The sequence below is a fragment of the Oncorhynchus masou genome, chromosome 18, assembly GCF_036934945.1.
Source record: "Oncorhynchus masou masou isolate Uvic2021 chromosome 18, UVic_Omas_1.1, whole genome shotgun sequence".
Taxonomy (NCBI): Eukaryota; Metazoa; Chordata; class Actinopteri; order Salmoniformes; family Salmonidae; genus Oncorhynchus; species Oncorhynchus masou.
In genome coordinates, this window is record NC_088229.1 from 51,119,431 (window position 1) to 51,142,914 (window position 23,484).

The window sequence follows — 23,484 nt, forward strand, 5'->3', positions numbered from 1 at the left end:
TATATACACCACTTGTTACAACCCCCCCATTTCCCTGACAAATGAGGTCACTTTTTACATTCCTAGTCCATATTTGGGATAGAAGATTTGAGATTTTTGGCAAGCTCCAAACTAACGGTAATGATGTAGCTGTGAAGTGGTGTTGTTGAGCATCTATTTCCAATTGGTGTCCTTCACATCGTGTCTGCCAGAATAAAAAATTGTGACAGTTACACCCATTTAATCTAATATAGAAAACACACCTGGTTAGAGATGTCAAGCTTCATTCACAAGGAATAAGTACGGGAATTGTTGCTAAGGAACTGAGAATTTCACTCATCTCCTCAATAGTGGATATGACCAAAAACATTGAAAATTGAAACTGAATTGACTAAGCAATGAGCATGACTGACTATGGTTTACAATGACATTCCTCAACTAAATGTTAGTCATGTATTAGGTATGCCACTAGTAAGTTATATAAACATTGAAATACTGTCAATTGAATAGAGCAACCAACATGTTTTAAAAAATAAACAAATGTTTATTTAAGCTTACAGTTACAGTCTATGTTTTTTCATTTGGGGCGGAAACTGATGTCACATGACCTGATGTATGGCAGGCCACCCCAAAGACCAGTGCAATGCTGATAACATCTTTTGCCAAGTTTTGCTTTAAATTTCACAGAAAGATGTCCTCAACCAACCGGTTCTCCTGCTTAGTCCAGGAGTTCCAAGCATTTGGTCTCAGTGCAAACAAACAAGAGTGAAGGGGCTGAAAATGTAAGAATTTCCACATTACATAAAATAAACTATAACGATGCTATAATGAAGTAGAACAGCATTTACCTTACAGTGTAAATGAGTTTTCCTTCCAGGTCTAAGTGTAAAAAGAAATCTATTCAGAAAAGCACACTGGAACTGTGTGTTCAGATAAGAATATATGATGTGGAACAAACATGCTGCTCTTTGTGTAAAATAAGCCATCACGTCAGATCTATCCATGACAATTCTATCTGCAACCGTTCCACAACATCCACAACTATTTTGAATGTGGCACAGAGAAGAGAACTGGGGAACAAGAAGATAATTTATGATGAAAGACTATAAAATGGTGGAGATTTCAGCATTAGTCTTTTTTCTTGTTCTTTACAATGGGATTCTCTCATGCATATTTGCACGTTTTAACGTTTGACTCCTAACCCATGCACATTTTTTTCCAGTACATTGTTTGTTACACACAAATGCTACTTTGCCATTTTAAAGGAACGTTTCACCCATTTTGAATGTTATAATGTTTTTGTGCATCTCTGAGCGATGTTCTATCGATTACCAGGGTCTTTTCATGTTTTCTTGTGTATCTGAACTATTTCCGTTCAAGCAGGCAGGAATTTGGCCGGTAAGACATAGCATTGCAATAAAGCCGCTCTCATTACACTGGAAGTTAATAGGAATATGACTTTCAGATCGCGAAAACATCTATCATACGTCAGATTTCAATACTTCCCGATGTCATAACGCAAGAAGTAGTCTTCTCTTAAATGAACCACTGATCATAATTTAGCAAAAATCCTACCTCGAGAAATGTGTAATTTCAGAGGGTCCAGCACATTTCTCATATTTGTCTGCCTCTTCAGTCCAGGGAGCATTGCATGGTGCCGTTGCGAATTTTAGACCTCTGTGAGGCACATCGACCTGCATGTTGAACATGGTGAAATTGTCGACTCCTAAATTGATAGTGCAGTTTCTTTAGGCAAATTTACAGATAACTAGCTACTTCACATGCTGATATTGACTTTGGTATTATTGTATGTAGCTATGTTTGCTTGCTTGCTTGCTTGCTTGCTTGCTAGCTACCGACCTACCTAGCTACTGTAGCCAGCCCATAGAGACCATTCCATTGGGGGTTTTGTAGTCGACTTGAGCTGCAACAGATTTCCACAACAATTTTCACCTGTTGCTACCAACCTTATTATAACGACAAAATTAAAACTATTGTTCTCACATAGTGCACTTTTAACACTGTAAATTATAAGAATTTGCGGTTTTGGGTAGATTTTTTCTTTAAGAATAGTAATAGTAAGAACAATAATTATCTAACACTTATACAGGGTGGTAAATTAACACCAACCACATGCTGGTAGTTTGGCATTGCCTGGAATAATGTCTATTCTTACCAGACACATTGGGGGGTGGTCATGCAGAGCATTTGAGTGAATTCTTCTTTTCTAAATCCAAAGCCCACATGTAAAAAAAACATTTAAGTGTGAATATGCGTGTCAACTCTGGAAAATAGAATCTCAACGCTACAGTGGTGAAAGCATGATGGGGTACAGTCTTTTCTGTGATTTACATTTTTTCAGGGGGAAATGTGGTTGGTGAAAAATGTGAGTGGCTGGTAAAATTCGGGCATCCACCAACCACTACGTCTGGTGGACCAAAAAGTTAATTTCACACCCTGCACACACACACACAGAGTCACACTCAAAACCAACACAGAGTTATTCATTCAAATGAGAGCATTTGAGCCTGACACTCATGTGTCAGACTCATTCCCAAATTGTTTGAACAGAATGGTACACCTGACAAGAAGGCTGGGGAGCAAGGAAGGGGGGTTCTTATCATAAAGTAACTGCTGTTTGCAAAGCATTCACAGGGATCCAGGAGTGTTCGGTTAAGTTGAAGGTGGTTGGTAGTAACCTGGTTTGGTTACACATGCCCCATCCCATCTTAACCCAAAATTATGGTACATATCCTCTACCCTGCCACCTATATACCTCCTTGGCTGTTTTTTGTAGATAGCCCTCTCCTATCCCCGATCCCTCCATGCCGCCCTCCATCACTGCACAGTCTGTTCGTTGGCAGTGCTGCCAGAGTCTTGGGGCTTCATGACGTCAGGGAGCTCTGGAGGGCTGGAGAATGCCCCCACCTGCAGCTGCTCAAACATCTCATCTGAAGAGGGGAGAAAGAAAGGGGGCTCAATAACACAGCGTACTAACATTACAGCCTACTGAGGACAACAGAGGACAACAGACTGAAACGGTGGTCAGTAGTAGCTGGGCGGCAGGGTAGCCTAGTGGTTAGAGTGTTGGATTAGTAACCGGAAGGTTGTAAGTTCAAAGCCCCGAGCAGACAAGGTACAAATCTGTCCTTCTGCCCCTGAACAAGCCCACTGTTCCTAGGCTGTCATTGAAAATAAGAATTTGTTCTTAACTGACTTGCCTGGTTAAATAAAGGTTTAAAAAAAAGTTCAATCACTGGTCAACTGACTAATCAAACAGTCATAGCACACCTGTCTATATTTAATCTTCGTTTTCAATTGGAAGATCCTGAAGGACAGCACAACAAAATCCTAGGCCCTCCCCAAACGTACTGCTCTCATTGAAAACAATCGAGTTGCTGTTTTTTAAACGCATTTTGTTCAGAAGAACCCTGTAAGCCTGTACCTTGTTAGATAAGAATATTTAAAAATCAGAGGAGCCTGAATCTCTCAAATCTTGCATAACTAATCCAAAAACAACAGAGGGGGACTACACTGGGACTGGTGACAGTAAAGTAGCTGGAGGAGTAGTTAGTGTAAATGAATGTACCACCCATTCGGAAAGCCAGTCCAACAGTGCCTGGGGCCTGAGGTCTTGCAGTCTGGTTGGTGAAGCCGCAATCGCCAAGAGTTTCACTGTCTTCGAGCAATTGGTCATCCTGGGGAAAGAAAGAGATGATTACATTTGCTAATGTTACTGAAAGTCATGAGACACTAAATTATGTTGTAAAGTGACGACTAAATCTGACACTGTTGGTGGTGGACCCAAAAGCAGATTTTTTCTTTTCTTTAACATTTAGTTGACTGTTTAAACTGAGGCTAGCTCACATTTGATATAAGTTAGAGAAGTTAACTTTCTGGTGAGATGGAGATCCCTCTTGAAAAATAATATAGCTAACAAAAACACATTACATGGCCAAAATTAGTGGATTCGACTATTTCAGTCACACCCATTGCTGACGTGTGTATAAAATCAAGCACACAGACATGCAATCTCCATAGACAAACATTGGCAGTAGAATGGACCATACTAAAGAGCTCAGTGACTTTCAATGTAGCACCATCATAGGATGCCACCTTTCCAACAAGTCAGTTTGTCAAATTTCTGCCCTGCTGGAGCTGCCCTTGTCAAATGTAAGTGCTGTTATTGTGAAGTGGAAACGTCTAGGAGCAACAACGGCTCAGCCAAGAAGTGGTAGGCCACACAAGCTCACAGAACGGGACCGCCGAGTGCTGTAACATGTAGAGTCTTTCCTTGGTTGCAACACTGACTACCGTGTTCCAAACTGCCTCTGGAAGCAACGTCAGTACAATCATTTTTTGTCAGGAGCTTCATGAAATGAAAATGCTTTTCATGAAGCTCCCGACAAACAATTTGTGCGCAATGCCAGATCTGAGGCAATAGGGATGACCAGGGATGTTCTCTTGATATGTATATGAATATGACAATTTTCTTGTCCTGCTAGCCATTCAAAATGTAATGAGTACTTTTGGGTGTCAGGGAAAATGTGTGGAATATAAAGTACATTATTTTCTTTCAGAATGTAGTTAAGTAAAAGTAGTCAAAAATATAAATAGTGAAGTAAAGTACAGATACCCAAAAAACAAAGAATTTTTACTGAAATACTTTACACCACTGCCTACAGAGCTCTGACCTAAACCCCATTGAACACCTTTGGGATCAATTGGAATGCCGACTGCGAGCCTGGCCTAATCGCCCAACATCAGTGTCCGACCTCACTAATGTTCAAGAGGCTCAATTGCAAGTCCCTGCAGCAATGTTCCAACATCTAGTGTAAAGCCTTCAAAGAAGAGTGGAGGCTGTTATAGCAGTGAAGGGGGGACTAACTCCATATTAATGTCCATGATTTTGGAATGAGATGTTGGACGAGCAGGTGTAGTGTATTAATAATCGCGTAACTCCACCTCAACCCAACTCACTACTAAGGTAGAACCTGTGATACCTTGAAGAGCCTCTGTTCCTCAGGTTCTCTCTTGAGAATTCCCTCTACAATGCGCTTCAGCTCGTAGACGGTGGTGGACTCTTTGGCGTCTGTGAAAATGGTGGTCTTCTGACGCCGGATCATAAGGAACACATCCTGAGAGAGGGGAAAGAATAGGGGTGTATTAATTAATTATTAATTACATCTTGCAATGCAAACCTTTTACTGTTTACGAGACAAACGGAAGCAAACAGAGCAAACGGAACAAAACTGTGAGGGGACCTACCTGAATTTGTCCAATTAAAAAATAATGTTTGGAGTAAACGTTTTCTGTTGCAAAACGTTTTGCAACAGACAGCATGTTTTGCAACAGACTCTATGTAATGAATACACCACAGGAGAAGGTGTTTGTTAAGTATACACACAAATACAGTGCACATCAACCAGTTAGCATTTAGTAAGCCTGGAGAGAGTTATTTCAGCCTTATGAGTGACCCAATTATGACTCATGATACATGATACAGCCCATAAAATACATTTTAGGCTGACAAACACAATATTGTCTTATGTCTACTGCTATTAACTAACTACACTCAGTAGGGATGTAAAACGTTCAGGCTGCTGCACAGAAACTATGGAGGCTCTAGTCTACTTTGAAGACTCTAAAGGCTATACCTAAACCTCTGTACTTTTTCAATACTACACTGAACAGAAATATGAATGCAACATTTAAAGTGTTTTTCCCATGTTTCATGAGCTGAAATAAAAGATCCCAGAAATGTTCCACATGCACAAAAAAAGTATTTATCTCAAATTTTGTGCACACATTTTTTTACATCCTTGTTAATGAGCATTTCTTCTTTGCCAAGCTAATCCAGCCAGCTGACAGGTGGTATATCAAGAAGCTAATTAAACAGGAGTTGAGCAGATGTTAACAAACCGAGCTCTTCAAAGTTATCCTATACTATATATATATATATATATAGTTGTTTGTTAACATCTGCTCAACTCCGTGGCATAATTTTCTGCTGTTTAATTAGCTTCTTGATATGCCACCTGTCAGCTGGATGGATGATCTATCTATATTATATATACACAGTACCAGTCAAAAGTTTGGACACACCTACTCATTCAAGGGTTTTTATTTATTATTATTATGTATTTATTTTACTATTTTCTACATTGTAAGTCAAATCAAATGTATTTGTCACATGCGCCAAATACAACTGGGGTAGACCTTACAGTGACATGCTCACTTACATGCCCTTAACAAACAATGTATTTTTTTGAAAAATAAGTGTTAAGTAGAAAATAGATAAGTAAAAAAGTGTTAAACAAATCAAAATATATTTTAGCCACCCTTTGCCTTGACAGCTTTGCACACTCTTTGCATTCTCTCAACAAGCTTCACCTGGAATGCGTTTCCAACAGTCTTGAAGGAGTTCCCACATATGCTGAGCACTTGTTGACTGCATTTCCTTCACTTTGAGGACCCTTGAATGAGTAGGTGTGTCCAAACTTTTGAATGGTACTGTATATACACTACGGTTAAAAGGTTTGGGTCAATTAGACATTTCCATGTTTTTGTATTTGTTTTACATTTTTGTCCATTAAAATAACATAAAATTGGTCAGAAATACAGTGTAGGCACTGTTAATGTTGTAAATGACTATTGTAGCTGGGAACTGATACTTTTTTATGGAATATCTACATAGGTGTACAGAGGCCCACTATCAGCAACCATCACTCTTGTGTTCCAATGGCACGTTGTGTTAGCTAATCCAAGGTTATCATTTTAAAAGGCTAATTGATCATTAGAAAAGCCTTTTGCAATTATGTTAGCACAGCTGAGAACTGTTGTCCTGATTAAAGAAGCAATGAAACTGGTCTTCCTTAGACTAGTTGAGTATCTGGAACATTAGCGGGTTCTATTACAGGCTCAAAATGCCCAGAAACAAAGATCAGACAGATCAGACTCTTCATAATTAATTGATCGTCCTCCAATAATCTCAGAAGGTTCTTTGGTATAATTCACCTTGCTAACAAAAACAAAATACCTAGTGTTGCAGTCTCCCTCAACACCGAAAAAGCCTTTGATAGGGTTGAATAGCCATATGTCTTTTGTGTTTTGGAATCGTTCGGTTTAGGCACGGTTTGTAAACTTGCTTTTACAGTGCCTTGCAAAAGTATTAATCTCTCTTGGCGTTTTTCCTATTTTGTTTCATTACAACCTGTATTTTAAATAGATTTTTATTTGGATGTCATGTAATGGAAATACACAAAATAGTCCAAATTGGTGAAGTGAAATTATAAAAATGACTTGTTTCAGAAAATTTCAAATATTGTAAAAGTGGTGCATGCAATTACCTTCAGAAGTCACATAATTAGTTCAATAAAGTCCACCTATGTGCAATCTAAGTGTCACATGACCTCAGTATATATACACCCGTTCCGAAAGGCCCCAGAGTCTGCAACACCACTAAGCAAGGGGCACCATGAATACCAAGAAGCTCTCCAAACAAGTCATGGACAAAGTTGTGGAGAAGTACAGATCAGTGTTGGGTTATAAAAAAAATATCAGAAACTTTGAACATCCCACGGAGCACCATTAAATCCATTATTAAAACATTTAAAGGATATGGCACCACAACACACCTGCCATAAGAGGACGGCCCACCAAAACTCACGGACCCGGCAAGGAGGGCATTAATAATAAAGGCAACAAAGAGACAAAAGATTATCCTGAAGGAGCTGCAAAGTTCCACCGAGGAGATTGGAGTATCTGTCCATAGGACCACTTTAAGCCGTACACTCCACAGAGCTGGGCTTTACGGAAGAGTGGCCAGCAAAAAGCCATTGCTTAAAGACAAAAATAATCAAACATGTTTGGTGTTCGCCAAAAGGCATGTGAGAGACTCCACAAACATATGGAAGAAGGTACTCTGGTCAGATGAGACTAAAATTGAGCTTTTTGGCCATCAAGGAAAACGCTATGTCTGGCACAAACCCAACACCTCTCATCACCCTGAGAATCCCATCCCCACAGTGAAGCATGGTGGTGGCAGCATCATGCTGTGGGGGTGTTTTTCATCGGCAGGGACTGGGAAACTGGTCAGAATTGAAGGAGTGATGTATGGTGTTAAATACAGAGAAAAATTAAATGTAAATGTAAATGTAAATTATTGAGGGAAACCTGTTTCAGTCTTCCAGAGATTTGAGACTTTGACAGAGGTTCACCTTCCAACAGGACAATGATCCTCAGCATACTGCTAAAGCAACACTCGAGTGGTTTAAGGGGAAACATTTAAATGTCTTGGAATGGCCTAGTCAAAGCCCAGACCTTAATCCAATTGAGAATCTGTGGTATGACTTAAAGATTGCTGTTACACAAGTGGAACCCATCCAACTTGAAGGAGCTGGAGCAGTTTTGCCTTGAAGAATGGGCATAAATTCCAGTGGTTAGATGTGCCAAGCTTATAGAGACATACCCCAAGAGACTTGCAGCTGTAATTGCTGAAAAAGGTGGCTCTACAAAGTATTGACTTTTTTTGGGGGGGGGGTGAATAGTTTATGCATGCTTCAAGTTTTCTTCTTTCTTGTCTGTTTCACAAAAAAATATTTTGCTTCATCAAAGTGGTAGGCATGTTGTGTTAATGAAATCATACAAACCCCGCCCAAAAACATCTATTTTAATTACAGGTTGTAAGGCAACAAAATAGGAAAAATGCCAAGGGGGTGAATACTTTCGCAAAGTCGCTGTAGATCATGTTAATGACCAATAATTGAGAACTGTGTTTTATATAAGCGAAATCTTACCGTTGTCTGTCTTTGACCATCAAGCATAACATTTATTTTAGATGGTCGCCTATGGGCTTCACATAATAACCTGAAGAACTTCTATAAACTCAATCTGTCCGGCTTGTTGCAAAAGGTGGCGGGTGACATGTGTAAATGGATTGACTTGCCTCTCACTCCACTGGGTAGAATTCATGTAATGAAAACGAATGTTCTGCCCAGATTTCAATCTCTCCCCAATCCCTGTGCTTGCAGCAATTATTTACTCTCTCGACAAGCTGACCAGATGGTTTATCTGGCACGGCAAAATTAGATTAGCTGTTCAGCAGTCTTATGGCTTGGGGGTAGAAGCTGTTAAGGAGCCTTTTGGACCTATACTTGGTGCTCTGGTACCGCTTGCCATGTGGTAGCAGAGAGAACAGTTTATGACTTGGGTGACTGGAGTCTTTGACAATTTTTTGGGCCTTCCTGACACTGCCTAATAAATAGGTCCTGGATGGCAGGAAGCTTGGCCCCAGTGATGTACAGGGCTGTACGCACTTCCCTCTGTTGCGCCTTACGGTTGGATGCTGAGCAGTTGCCATTTCCCTTGTTTACGATGCTCTCATGTCAAGATTACCACTGGCTGAGCTAGATAAACATCTTAGATGGGAAATGATATGGGTCTTAATCTTGAAGAGGGACTATGGAGTGACCTATGCAGGGATGGTGTTCCATCCACATTGAACTCCAGATACAGACAGATCCAGTTTAATTTCCTCCATCCGCTCTATGTCACCCGATCTAGATTGCACAAGTTCAATACTGGTATCTCCTCCCTATGTTTTAGATGTGGCTCAGATGAAGGAACATTCCTCCATTCCACTTGGCAGTGTTCAAAACTGCACAATTTCTGGCAAGAGTTATGCGATATCATATACTCAATTCATGGGGCTGCATTCCCTTCAGACCCTGAAGTCTGTCTACTGGGTAACTTTACTAATTCCAATCTTAGGCAAAGTCATACTATAAAGCTAATATAAATTTAGCAAACTATTGCTAAGAAATGTATTGCCTTGAAATGGATATCACCCCCCTGCCAGTTGCAATGTGCTATCTGAAGTTAATAGTTGTTAATAGTTGTATCCCACTGGAGAAATGTACTTACTGCTTGAAGAATAAGTCAGAGACATTTTACAGAATTTGGCAACGACCTTTATGGATTTTATGGAGTCTCCCCCCACATCACATTGATTGCATCTCTGTATAATCCTCATGTAATGTTTCACACTTAATATATAACATGTAGCCTACTAAAGGTGACCATGTCTCTTCTTTTAATATATATTTTTTGTATTTACATTTGTGTTTGTTGTCTTTAATGCTATTATAACTTTGTTATAATGTTGTCTGTCTTCTCATTTTAGTTTTGAATGTTCTTAATTGGAAAATGAAAAAAATGTAATATTCAAAAACAACAAAAAGAAGCTGATTAAACAGTATGATCATTAAACAGGTGCACCTTGTGCTGGGGACAATAAAAAAGGCTACAATAAAATGTGCAGTTTTGTGACAACACAATACCACAAATGTCTCAAGTTTTGAGGGTGCGTGCAATTGGCATGCTGACTGCAGAAATGTCCACCAGAGCTGTTGCCAGAGAATTGAATGTTCATTTCTCTACCATAAGCCACTTCCAACGTCGTTTTAGAGAATTTGGCAGTACGTCCAACCGGCCTCACAACCGCAAACCACATGTAACCATGCCAGCCCAGGACCTCCAAATCTAGCTTCTTCACCTGCGTGATCGTCTGAGACCAGCCACCCGGACTGCTGATGAAACTGTGTGTTTATTGATGGCAATGGAGCTCTGTTTTTCCCCAGTAATTTAATCCTCCTGTGTATGATAGTTTTTCTTCCTCACTAATGATGCCTTTTCCCTATTCCCTGCCTGTACATTAGTTTATCGGATTTTCTGTTATCAACCTATTGCCTGATCTCCCGGATGACGTTACTAGCCTTTTCCCTGCCTGTACTGACGTCTTTTTTGGACCCCTGTGTATGACCTTCTGCCTGCCCCTGGACCCAACTACCTGCCTCCTACTGTGGTCCTTTACAAATAAACATCTTCTGCGCCCTGCACTTGAAACCAGCTCTCTGTCTACCATCGTGTTCATTACAATCACCAACCTTTTCTGAGTCAAGATCACTTTAGCAGTCAAAAAGCAAGCAGAGATCTACCAATCAGATAATTTTTTTAACTTAAAAATGTATGCCATGCAACATTAACCTAATAAGAACAGTTCTGTAGGAATGAGGTTTGTGCAGTAGGTCTAGGGATGTAATGGATTGCCGAACCCATGGTTCGGTATGTATTGTTGTTTTGGGGTCACGGTTCGGTTTCAGTACAGTGGGAAAAATGAAATGCCAACAGTTACTGTAGTTCATTTTTATTTTGGCAAAATATATAAACTAACCCAGGAACATATAAAATGAGTTTCATTTTTGTCCTAATTCCGTTATTTCATTCTAGGTTTCAGATTTGGATTGTTTTTCAAGTTTCACACTTTTTTTAATAGAGAAACAACAAAATTGGTTCTAAGTCCACAACAATGCTTAAACCACAGGACGTGTGTAATTCCCCTCCATATAATACAGTATGATACAATACAGTACAGTAATACAGTTCACACACAAAAAGATTAGCATACTAAAGCAAGTGTAATTTATTTTCCCAAGAGACCATACAGCTGGCTACATCTATGGGCTTTTATGTTTTTTCTGTCTTGCATAATGTGCAGTAGCAACAAATATTATATATGTAGCCTATTGGATAATGGCACAATAATTTGAGTGTTTTTGGACTTGGGCTCATTAAATGTATTTAATGTATGGCTCATCAGGCTCAGGTAGCATCAGGCTTTAATTTTTGATTAAAGCGCTAATCAAATCCAGACATAGGCCTATTTAGATTGCTTTTGAATGACACTTCCGGGAAGGCCGGAAATACCGGGTTACCAAGGAGAAAAGTGATGTTTTCTACGGATGGAACATTTGTAAAATAGCGGGCACATACTCAACCCTAGTAGGCATAGGATATAGGCCGAGTGTTAGGCTATAGGCCTAGAATATACACTGCTCAAAAAAATAAAGGGAACACTAAAATAACACATCCTAGATCTGAATGAATGAAATATTCTTATTAAATACTTTTTTCTTTACATAGTTGAATGTGCTGACAACAAAATCACACAAAAATTATCAATGGAAATCAAATTTATCAACCCATGGAGATCTGGATTTGGAGTCGCACTCAAAATTAAAGTGGAAAACCACACTACAGGCTGATCTAACTTTGATGTAATGTCCTTAAAACAAGTCAAAATGAGGCTCAGTAGTGTGTGTGGCCTTCACGTGCCTGTATGACCTCCCTACAACGCCTGGGCATGCTCCTGATGAGGTGGCCTGGACTAAAGCATCCGCCAACTCCTGGACAGTCTGTGGTGCGAGACATGATGTCCCAGATGTGCTCAATTGGATTCAGGTCTGGGGAACGGGCGGGACAGTCCATAGCATCAATACCTTCCTCTTGAAGGAACTGCTGACACACTCCAGCCACATGAGGTCTAGCATTGTCTTGCATTAGGAGGAACCCAGGGCCAACCGCACCAGAATATGGTCTCACAAGGGGTCTGAGGATCTCATTATTGGTACCTAATGGCAGTCAGGCTACTTTTGGCGAGCACATGGAGGGCTGTGCGGCCCCCCAAAGAAATGCCACCCCACACCATGACTGACCTACCGCCAAACCGGTCATGCTGGAGGATGTTGCAGGCAGCAGAACGTTCTCCACGGCGTCTCCAGACTCTGTCACGTCTGTCACATGTGCACAGTGTGAACCTGCTTTCATCTGTGAAGAGCACAGGGCGCCAGTGGCGAATTTGCCAATCTTGGTGTTCTCTGGCAAATGCCAAACGTCCTGCACGGTGTTGGGCTGTAAGCACAACCCCCACCTGTGGACGTCGGGCCCTCATACCACCCTCATGGAGTCTGTTTCTGACCGTTTGAGCAGACACATGCACATTTGTGGCCTGCTGGAGGTCATTTTGCAGGGCTCTGGCAGTGCTCCTCCTTGCACAAAGGCGGAGGTAGCGGTCCTGCTACTGGGTTGTTGCCCTCCTACGGCCTCCTCCACGTCTCCTGATGTACTGGCCTGTCTCCTGGTAGCGCCTCCATGCTCTGGACACTACGCTGACAGACACAGCAAACCTTCTTGCCACAGCTCGCATTGATGTGCCATCCTGGATGAGCTGCACTACCTGAGCCACTTGTGTGGGTTGTAGACTCTGTCTCATGCTACCACTAGAGTGGAAGCACCGCCAGCATTCAAAAGTGACCAAAACATCAGCCAGGAAGCATAGGAACTGAGAAGTGGTCTGTGGTCACTACCTGCAGAACCACTCCTTTAATGGGGGTGTCTTGCTAATTGCCTATAATTTCCACCTGTTGTCTATTCCATTTGCACAACAGCATGTGAAATGTATTGTCAATCAGTGTTGCTTCCTAAGTGGACAGTTTGATTTCACAGAAGTGTGATTGACTTGGAGTTACATTGTGTTGATTAAGTGTTCCCTTTATTTTTTTGAGCAGTGTATATACACTACCGTTGAAAGGTTTGGGGTCACTTAGAAATGTCCTTGTTTTTTAAAGAAAAGCACATTTTTTGTCCATTTAAATAACATACAATTGATCAGAAACACAGTGTAGATATTGTCAATGTTGCAAATGACTATTGTAGCTGGAAACAGTTGATTTATGGAATATCTACATAGAACTTACAGTAGCCCATTATCAGCAACCATCACTCGTGAGTTCCAATGGCACTTTGTGTTAGTTAATCCAAGTTCATAATTTTAAAAGGCTAATTGATCATTAGAAAACGCTTTGCAATTATGTTAGAACAGCTGAAACCGGTTCTGATTGAAAAAGCAATAAAACTGTCCTTCTTTAGACTAGTTGAGTATGTGGAGCATCAGCATTTGTGGGTTCGATTACAGGCTCAAAATGGCCAGAAACAAAGAACTTTGTTCTGAAACTTATCAGTCCACTTTTGTTCTGAGAAATGAAGGCTATTCCATGCGGGAAATTACCAAGAAACTGAAGATCTCATACAACGCTGTGTACTACCCCCTTCACAGAACAGCACAAACTGTCTCTAACCAAAATAGAAAGAGGAGTGTAAGGCCCCAGTGCACAACTGAGCAAGAGGACAAGTACATTAGAGTGTCTAGTTTGAGAAACAAACGCCTCACAAGTCCTCAACTGGCAGCTTCATTAAATGGTACCCGCAAAACACCAGTCTCAAAGTTAACAGTGAAGAGGCGACTCCGGGATGCACACACACAGTGCATTCGGAAAGTATTCATACCCCTTGACTTTTTCCATATTTTGTTACGTTACAACCGTATTCTAAAATGGATTTAATAAAAAACTCAATCTACACACAATGCCCCATAATGACAAAGAGAAAACAGGGTTTTAGATTTTTTTTGCTAATGTATTAAAAATAAAAACATATATACAAAAGTATTTAGAGCCTTTGCTTTGAGACTCGAAATTTAGTTCAAGTGCATCCTGTTTTCATTGATCATCCTAGAGTTATTTCTACAACCTGATTGTAGTCCACCTGTGGTAAATTCAATTGATTGGACATGATACAGAAAGGCACACACCTGTCTTTCTAATTGTCTGTAGAGCTCCGAAGGTCCCCCACTGTTGTGTTGGGTACCTTCAATGCTGCAGAAATGTTTTGGTACCCTTCCCCAGATCTGTGCCTCGAAACACAATCCTGTCTCAGAGCTCTACAGACAATTCCTTTGATCTCATGGCTTGGTTTTTGCTCTGATATGCACTGTCAGCTGTGGGACCTTACAAAGTGGGACCTGTTTTCATTGATCATCCTAGAGTTATTTCTACAAGTCAGCTGTGGGACCTTACAGAAAAAGTGGGACCAATCCTTTATATTCCTTTGACATGGCTTGGTTTTTGTGTGCATTTCCAAATACCTTTTATTTTTAAATTTTTTAAATAGGGCTGTAACGTAACAAAATGTAGAAAAGGTCAAGGGGTCTGAATACTTTCCGAATGTACTATCTGTGTAGATACATATTAGTTAATGATTTGGACACTTTAAAACGGTGTTTTGACATTTGGGCTATTTTTCAAAATGTCTTGTCAACAGGAAGTAGAAACTGCATAATTTTCAACCTAAGTTTTTGAAATATAAATTGAACTTTCAACATTAATTTCCAATGGTATAGTACTTAATCAGGTGAAAACAGCTGTATCAGTCCAAAAACATGCTGTGATTGATATATTTGAATGATATACCAGAAATCACCAAAACTAGTTTGCCCTGGCTACACTGAAGATGTTTGATCATTCTTTAATAATTGGCAATACTAGCCAAGTGTCAAGTCTATCATGCTGGCTAGCTTGCCACTTAACTCTGTAAAAAATATGGAGGAAGCCATTGATGTCATTTACATTTACATTTAAGTTATTTAGCAGACGCTCTTATCCAGAGCGACTTACAAATTGGTGAATCCACCTTCTGTCATCCATCACCCCATTGTTTCCTATGATAATTCTCAGTGGGGCGTTTGAAGATCAGGAAGTGTCATTTCAGCGTGTCACCATCTTGCTACATGGCAGAGCTTTCAAGTATGGGTAGCTGTAGCCCAATATGGCAACCAGAGTATCGGCGTGTCGAACGGAGTGAGTGTCTGGAAAGCTTATCAGCTAACTGGGCAGATTTGTTGCCACTCAATGTTTTGCGTGTCTGATTGGTTGCACGACGAGTAGATACGCCGGTGACTTGAAGTGCTTCCTTACCTGTCGGGAAGTCTGCGGCATTTTCCGTATGATCGGTGAGAATTTACATATGGCAAATGGACGGTCCTTTACTACTTGGTATCACGGTCGTATCCCCGGCAGTAGCTAATGTGGCGATTTTGTTCTCTCACGCGATTTTATTTCAAGTAGGATAGCAACCTACACAAGAAATAACATATTGATTACTATCTAGATGTCACCTTGATAAATAGCCAACATACAGTGGACTACTCAATGGGGAGGTCATGAATACCAACACCGGGACACAGTGCCCTTCACAAGCACTACTGTCCTGCAATGGTGTGATCCCAAGTAACCAATATCAGGGTTACAGTCACAGTAAGCACACACAGCGCATGAAACAAGAGTACACCAAACATAAATAAAAAATGAACAATCTTCAGTTTTATAACTATTTACAAATTAGTGTAAAACAGTGAAATATGACTCGACATCCTCTAGTTTAAAAGGCCAAACTCTCGTGGAAGAATTAGAAACTTTCAATGAAAACCGTCCTAACCTATTGCAGCAAAGTGCTTCGACACACCCACACGCCAAATACTTTCCTTGACACCCATTCGCCCATACTCCGGTTGCAATATAGTCCAACACACACATAAAACCCGGTAATGGTTCCAATCGTTTATGCGTTTGGGATTTTAGAACTACTTCATAATTTTTTTTAAAGTCTGTATTTCGTGTAGGCTTACCCAAGTGGGACATTGATAACCATAAAAATCTCTCAGACAAGGTGAGTTGTATCAATATATTCGCCTTTAAAAATTTTAATATGTGAAACGCTAATTACCAAAAGAGAAGACCTGAGCAAGACCACAAATTCCGGCACGTCATCTCTAGCCGACACGGTCAGCTACCGTTCACCAGCAAGATCAGAGATCTGTGTCAAATCCATTAATTTGTCCCCTTTCCGTTTTAGCTAGCCACGGACGACACTTTAGCTAGCTAGTTAGCACAGCAGTAGATTCAACGATTGTTCGACTTGTCCATTTCAGCCCTTATAGCATTTTTAAGGATGAGCATAAGCGCATTAACAGGGGAGAAGACCAATAAAGGTTTGCCATGTGGAGAAGTGCATCTTAGCAATACAATGTGTTCTATACAGCTGTTAACATTCAAGGAAAGAGCCATTTAATTATATCATCATTAACCAGATTACCCCAGATACCAGACTAAGTAATAACTCAATATACATATCTAAAAATCCTATTGACATTCAAAATGGGCTGTTTAGACATCTAGCCTCTATTTTCATGACCAAAGACAAATCTACAAACGGGCACACTATTGATTTATTAGTAGTGGTACATGCATTAACAATCTTGATTTATAGGATCCTTCCCACTATATGACATGTCAAGTGATAAAATCCCAAGTTATCAATTTAAAAAATTAGCGATAAACTTAACTTGTCCTCATGTGAAAGTTAGTTTATTAAATATTTTACAGCTGTAATGTCAATCAAATCATACTTTATTTATAAAGCACATTCCTTACAACAAATGCATTTCAAGGTGTTCACAGTCATTGGATGGGGTGTCGTCTACAGTGGGCCACAGATAACAAAGAGCACATCAATGCATTAAAAATGGCCACAGGGATGGATGTGCAGGAGTCAGGGCTATGGGTCACAGGGTCTGGGATCCTCACCGGATGGTCTGGTGGGCACCACAGTACTGGTGTTGGTAAAGTGTCCCAATGGTGCAAGGGACCTTACCATCGAGGCAGTGAAGTCAAAGGATTTCTATATCAAGGGGGATCTTTCAGCCTCTGAACACCATCCTCACTAGCATCAGGTCCAAGGTCAACATCACTGGAAGGGAAACCTGCTTCATTGTGTGGCCCACCAAAGCCTCCATAACATGACAAACTCTGGCAGACTCGTATTGCTCCTCTTGCCAGTACCTGTTTTCAGCAAAAATATTTCACATAGTTCATACACACGGCTCACAAAACAAGGTCCATTACAAGTTTTGCTCAAAGCAGCCAATGAAAGTAGTGTAAAATAAAATGTTACTGGTCACATACACATGGTTAGCAGATGTTATTGCGAGTGTAGAGAAAAGCTTATGCTTCTTGAGCCGACAGTACAGCAGTATCTAACAGGTTATATCTAAATTCCACAACAAAACCTAATACACACAATCTAGTAAAAGAATGGGATGACAATATGTAAGTATAAAATATGGATGAGCAGTGAGAGCAGCCAATATGCTGAAAGATACAGTATATACATTCGAGATGAGTAATGCGAGATCTGTAAACATTTATTTATTTTTAACCTTTATTTATCTAGGCAGGTCAGTTAAGAACAAATTCTTACTTTCAATGGCGGCCTAGGAACAGTGGGTTAACTGCCTTGTTCAGGGGCAGAACGACAGATTTGTACCTTGTCAGCTCGGGGATTTGAACTTGCAACCTTCCGGTTACTAGTCCAACACTAACCACTAGGCTACCCTGCCACATGCTTAAAGTAGCATTATTAAAGTGACTAATGTTCCATTTATTAAAGCCAATGATATCAAGTCTGTAGAGAGGCAGCCGACCCTTTCTGTGATAGTGGTGGCTGTTGAACAATCTGATGGCCTTGAAATTGAAAAACAGCTTCTATCGCTCTGTCCCAGCTCTGATGCGCCTGTACTGACCTCGCCTTCTTGATGGAAGCAGGGTGAACAGGTCATGGGCCCATTTTTTGCCTTCCTGTGACATCAGGTGTTGTAGGTGTCTTGGAGGGCAAGTAGTGGTTAACTTTATCATGAGCACAGTGGGAATTTATATCTATGATATTTAAATTATGTCTTTATGTTTCTGTGATGTTCAAATGATTTCTTACCCCGTGTCTTACTTGCTGAAGGCCCCGGTCATCCCTGACTATCTGATATTGTTGAAAAAGAAGTGAACAATGAATAAAGATCATTCACAAACAACTAGAAAAGTTTATATTACATTCAAGTTTTCCTCAAAGCAGCCAACTAAAGTAATGTAGTTATCATAAGTTCAAATCACAACGGATGGTCTGAATGCATCTCCACAGTTTCACAACACAACTCGCATTACATTTTATCATGGGCACAGTCAGAATTTATATCTATGATGTTTAAATTATGTCTTACACCCAGAGTGAGAGTACATCACTCCCAGCAGATCCCCTTACAGAGGGTGGCGTTGATCATGCACTTCTTCTCGTGGGGTGAGTCTGACGTTCTGCATGCCCCGCTTTATGTGTAAAAATTGGTACAAAATCAACATTCTGATGTATCTACAAATTCAATGTTTCACACAATATTGTATCATATTTGATGCGTTACGGACCTGTCCGGCCACAGGCTCGATTTACTTGAGTCTCCACAACCGGATCACACTGGCACAGGCTGTCCATGCACCGGATGGCCTGAGGGATGCACTCCTGTTGGACTGAAAAACAAAGACATTTGTTCAGTGGTAGGTCTTTTTCAATGCTGTATCACCATCTTTATCGGGACAGAAAACATATTTTATAATACTCATTCATCATCCTTTGTTCTTGTTTCCCAATCAACAGTCTGAATCTTCCTCTTCTGCCATGGTAGATGTGCTACCTTTTCTGGTAATTACAGGGCCATTTCTTTTTCCCACCAGAAAATGACAGCTACATACCGGAGTGTTGTCACTGGGTTTCCAGTCCATCCATCTGAAAGACAAAAACAATACAGGTTAAGTTACTTTTACTAGCTAGGTTGATTACTAAAATCATATCTACACTATATATACACAAAAGTATGTGGACACCCCTTCAAATGAGTGGATTCCACTGTTTCAGCCAAACCTGTTGCTGACAGGTGTATAAAATCAAGCACACAGCCATGCAATCACCATAGACAACATTGACAGTAGAATGGCCTTACTGAAGAGCTCAGTGATGTTCAACGTGGCACCGTCATAGGATGCCATTTCTCCAACAGGTCAGTTCACCACATTTCTGCCATGCTAGAGCAGTTTCGGTCAACTGCAAGTGCTGTTATTTTGAAGTGGAAACCCCTAGGAGCAACAGCTAAGCAGCAAAATGGTATGCCACACAAGCTCACAGAACGGGACTGCCGAGTGCTGAAGTGCGTAACAATCTGTCCTTGGTTGCAACACTCACTACCAAGTTCCAAACTGCCTCTGAAAGCAACCTTGAGAGCTTCATGAAATGTGTTTCCATGGCCGAACAGCAGCCCCAAGCCTAAGATCACCATGTGCAATGCCAAGTATCAGCTGGGGTGCTGTAAAGCCTTCTCTGAAGTGATGAATCACGCTTCTCCATCTGGCAGTCTGACGGACAAATCTGGAGAACACTACCTGCCCGAATAAATAATTCCAACTGTAAAGTTTAGTGGAGGGAGAATAAAGGCCTGGGACTGTTTATCATGGTTCGGGCTTGGCCCCTTAGTTCCAGTGAAGGGAAATATTAACGCTAGAGCATACAATGACATTCTATACGATTCTGTGCTTCCAACTTTATGGCAACAGTTTAAAAAAGGATCTGACCGTGATTTCTACATTCACATACTAAATCTGTGGCATGTGATGTTTATAAAGGAAAAATGTCACTGCTGTGTCAGGCTAGTTTGGCACATTGTCTACTGCCCAGTCTGAAAAGTAATAGCATCGGGCTAGCTTAAATTCCATCCCTGCTGACATTTCTGACTTCACAGGTACTATGATTAGTCATGTGCAGGAGATGCACTCCTTGAACAAAACCATGTGCGTTTCCTATGGGGAAAACATTGTCACAAGTAATTTGTGAGCCAGCCAGCCAACGTTAGCTAATGGAGTTCTTTAAATTGCACAAAATTCTAAATCCCACCTCGCGCAGAAACATGGGGCGGTGTAGCCTAGTGGTTAGAGCATTGGACAAGTAACCGAAAGGTTGCATGTTCAAATCCCCGAGCTGACAAGGTACAAAAATCTGTCGTTCTGCCCCTGAACAGGCAGTTAACCCACTGTTCCTAGGCCGTCATTGAAAATAAGAATTTGTTCTTAACTGACTTGCCTTGTAAAATAAAAAGTAAAAAAATTATAATAAAAAAAAAATTCCATTTGGAGGCGCTGCACACTGGGAAAAAAAGTCTAATTTACTCAAAAATCGACAGTGAGACCTTGTCCTCGTGTTTCTTGGTTAATTACATTATTTTGTTCACAAGCCTGGTTGTTTTCAACATTAGTTTGAATCTGCTGCTTCAACAGAGTGAAAAACCCAAAACTCACACATGACAGGTTGAGTGGCCTCGTTACCACGGTGACCTCCCGCCCGGGTAGCATAACATTGTGTGCCATTTTGATTCGTGACAAAAAAAATGCTATTGAGCAATATACCACATTACTTTTTATTAATATATGTTTTTTGAAATATTAAATAGCATGGTCATCCTTAAAAAAAAATGTAATTATGGCAACAAAAAACATCTTTAATCTACCTGCCACAGTGGCTGATAGACTCAAAAGTTACCTGTAGCCAACCAATGTGCCTAACTAGCTAGCCCATCAGGCGATATTTAGCTAGATAGCTAACAGTTTACTGTTCATGTAATCAGTGTTTTAAGTGGTGACATGCTAGCTAAGCAACTATTCTTGCCACGGTGCCGGCCTAACATTAACTAGAAAGTCTGACTCCATGAGCGGTGAGTTAGCTCAGCTAGCTGTCGCCACATGAAAAAAAGTAGCTGGCTATCTCACTAAAGACATGTCAATAAAAAGTTCTCAACAGTCATTATGCTAGCTTTATTTGAACTTGTAATGAAGGTAACGTGCATTGTACAAGTAACTAACGCTAGCTAAACAGATCTTTGATCTAACCAAAATTGCTTGTTAGCAGCTAGCAAACAGGGCTTACCTTGTCACATGGCTCCAGCGACGCCTTTCACTTAGAGGTCGGAAAACGATTTTAAAAATGCACGTATGCTTATTGGAGTTGTGGTTACAATCCCGTACATAGCACAGATGCTTCTGATCGACCGAGAGACCAACAAAGAGAGGTTAATTAATAAATTATAGTCATTTTAAAATGCTGCGGTAGTTCGCTAGATATTAAAAAAAAAATACGCACAATGTCAATTATTTACACGAGAAACTATAAATGCTACGATATGTACGTTATTTGTTAGGTTACTTGCTACTTAATGAGTATGTATGGAGAAATGTTCCTTGGGGTTGATGTCAAAGTTTGCGACAAGATTGTGTAGTATGATAACGAAATGCATGTGGCTTTTTTTGGGGGGGGGGGTTAATTACAGGGGAATATGTTTTTTATTGACCTTGTCTGAGAGATTTGCACGGTTATCAGAGTCACGCCAGGGTAGGTTTACACGAAACACACCGTTTATTAAGTATTTCTAAAAACACTTAACGAAAAAAACTATTGGAACCATTTCCAGGTTTTACCGCTAGGTTTTATGACTCATACTGTGATATTCAATTAGGATGCACCCTCTTCTCAGTTCTTGGTCACATCATATGCAATTTTTTGAACTATTATATGAAGTGATGTTGCAAGCCAGCCCAGTGCTGCCCCCTCATTGAGTCACTTTACCCCTACCTACAATCTACAAATTACCTCGACTAACCTGTTCACCGCACATTGACTCGGTACCCCCTGTATATAAACTATTTTATTTAGTAAATATTTTACTAACTGCATTGTCGGTTAAGGGTTTGTAAGTAAATATTTAACGGTAAGGTATTCGGAGCATGTGACATAACATTGATTTGATCTCGTTGAAGGCCGAAGGTACTACAGGCTGCAATTAGCAACTAAATTACTTACTTTTAAAATCACACAGATAAAGTTAATGAAATACATCTGGTGAAATACAGGTGATTTTTGGAAAAATGATCATGTTAGATGTTTTTGTATATATCCACGAATATTGACCACGAAGATCGTAATTTCTCCATTAACTATAATGGGGATTCTGTTTTAGGAAAGAATGCATGCAGTTCAACCATCGGCCTTCAACTTGAAATCCTCAAGGCGAGGGGGCAGTCGTTCTCTAGTTGATACCCTGCATTGGTTTGTTTGGTCAACAAGCTTGGCAAAAGCCTTGTTTCCCGTCATTTAAAAGCCCGAGCCCGATGCAACTAGCTGGTTAGCATCTCGCCTAGCCACAGACTTGCCATAACCAAGACCACTTAAAGTAGTTAACTACGCATTTGTAATATTATTTTCTGTTTGCCACAATATTGACTTAATTTTGGCTAGCTAGCTTTAACTAAAAGCGTTAGCCTAGCAAAAGCTAGCTATCAAGTTATTCGGTAAACTAAACCAAAAATTAGGCTGCTGATTCAATACCACATTCCCAAAAATGTTCCTAGAAACTACATGCAAGCTTTCTTGAAAACTCACCATTTCAAGTAGATTGTTGCGACAGTCGCCTCACGGTCAGTTCTATGCAGAATGCTTGAGTCGTCCTTAGCCTTACATTAACCATTTGAAATATCAACATCAATTAGGTAGGGACGTCCCGAGGATCCCTGATAACACCGCCCGTAGCCCCAGACTGCACTGCGCGGCCGGGGCGTAATTCAAATATTAAGGTATAAACAAAGATTTTGGATATACTGACAAGATACTTCTCTCTCCGCCCTAACAATGGGAGTCATTGTCCACAAAGAGGCATGTTGGGCTCCGCCCATTTCTCTCTTTGGATTGGTGGTTGTCTAATTATTTTAATAATATTTAATGAGGGTTGTTGACGTCAACCCCCTGTATAAAATGGCGAGAGATGCTATGCTACCTGCTTTCATATGCATAGCCATCTCTTGACAACTCCGATATTAACCCATTTAATCCCGATTTTTCCCATACATGAAAATATCC

General features: G+C 40.4%; 1 protein-coding gene across 11 annotated transcripts; it reads right to left on the reverse strand.

The window, feature by feature from the left end:
- Positions 1–502: 502 nt before the first annotated feature.
- LOC135504760 (elongin-B-like) lies at positions 503–23,254 on the reverse strand. 11 transcript variants are annotated; one of them, XR_010450170.1, is made up of 6 exons: positions 23,011–23,254; positions 21,502–21,614; positions 19,284–19,317; positions 18,960–19,061; positions 18,761–18,863; positions 17,057–18,522 (listed from the first exon to the last, which is right to left on the reverse strand). XR_010450170.1 is itself a non-coding variant. In XM_064923611.1 (4 exons), exons 1-4 carry the CDS (start codon positions 23,011–23,013, stop codon positions 2,818–2,820), a joined length of 360 nt encoding a protein of 119 aa, XP_064779683.1. In that variant the 5' UTR covers positions 23,014–23,248; the 3' UTR covers positions 503–2,817. The 11 variants fall into 11 exon arrangements, 1 of the variants encoding a protein (XP_064779683.1); XR_010450165.1 differs by having other exon boundaries at positions 18,960–19,317; XR_010450169.1 differs by lacking the exon at positions 21,502–21,614 and having other exon boundaries at positions 17,057–18,372; positions 18,481–18,518; positions 18,960–19,317; positions 23,011–23,253.
- Positions 23,255–23,484: the final 230 nt, after the last annotated feature.

Bases quoted from the DNA above. Each gene is read 5' to 3' on its own strand.
- LOC135504760 (XM_064923611.1), bottom strand. The intron at 3,678-4,982 runs GTATCACAGGTT...TTCTTTCCCCAG, and splicing joins AGGAACAGAGGCTCTTCAAG to GATGACCAATTGCTCGAAGA. The intron at 2,931-3,568 runs GTACATTCATTT...TCCCCTCTTCAG, and splicing joins ACTGGCTTTCCGAATGGGTG to ATGAGATGTTTGAGCAGCTG.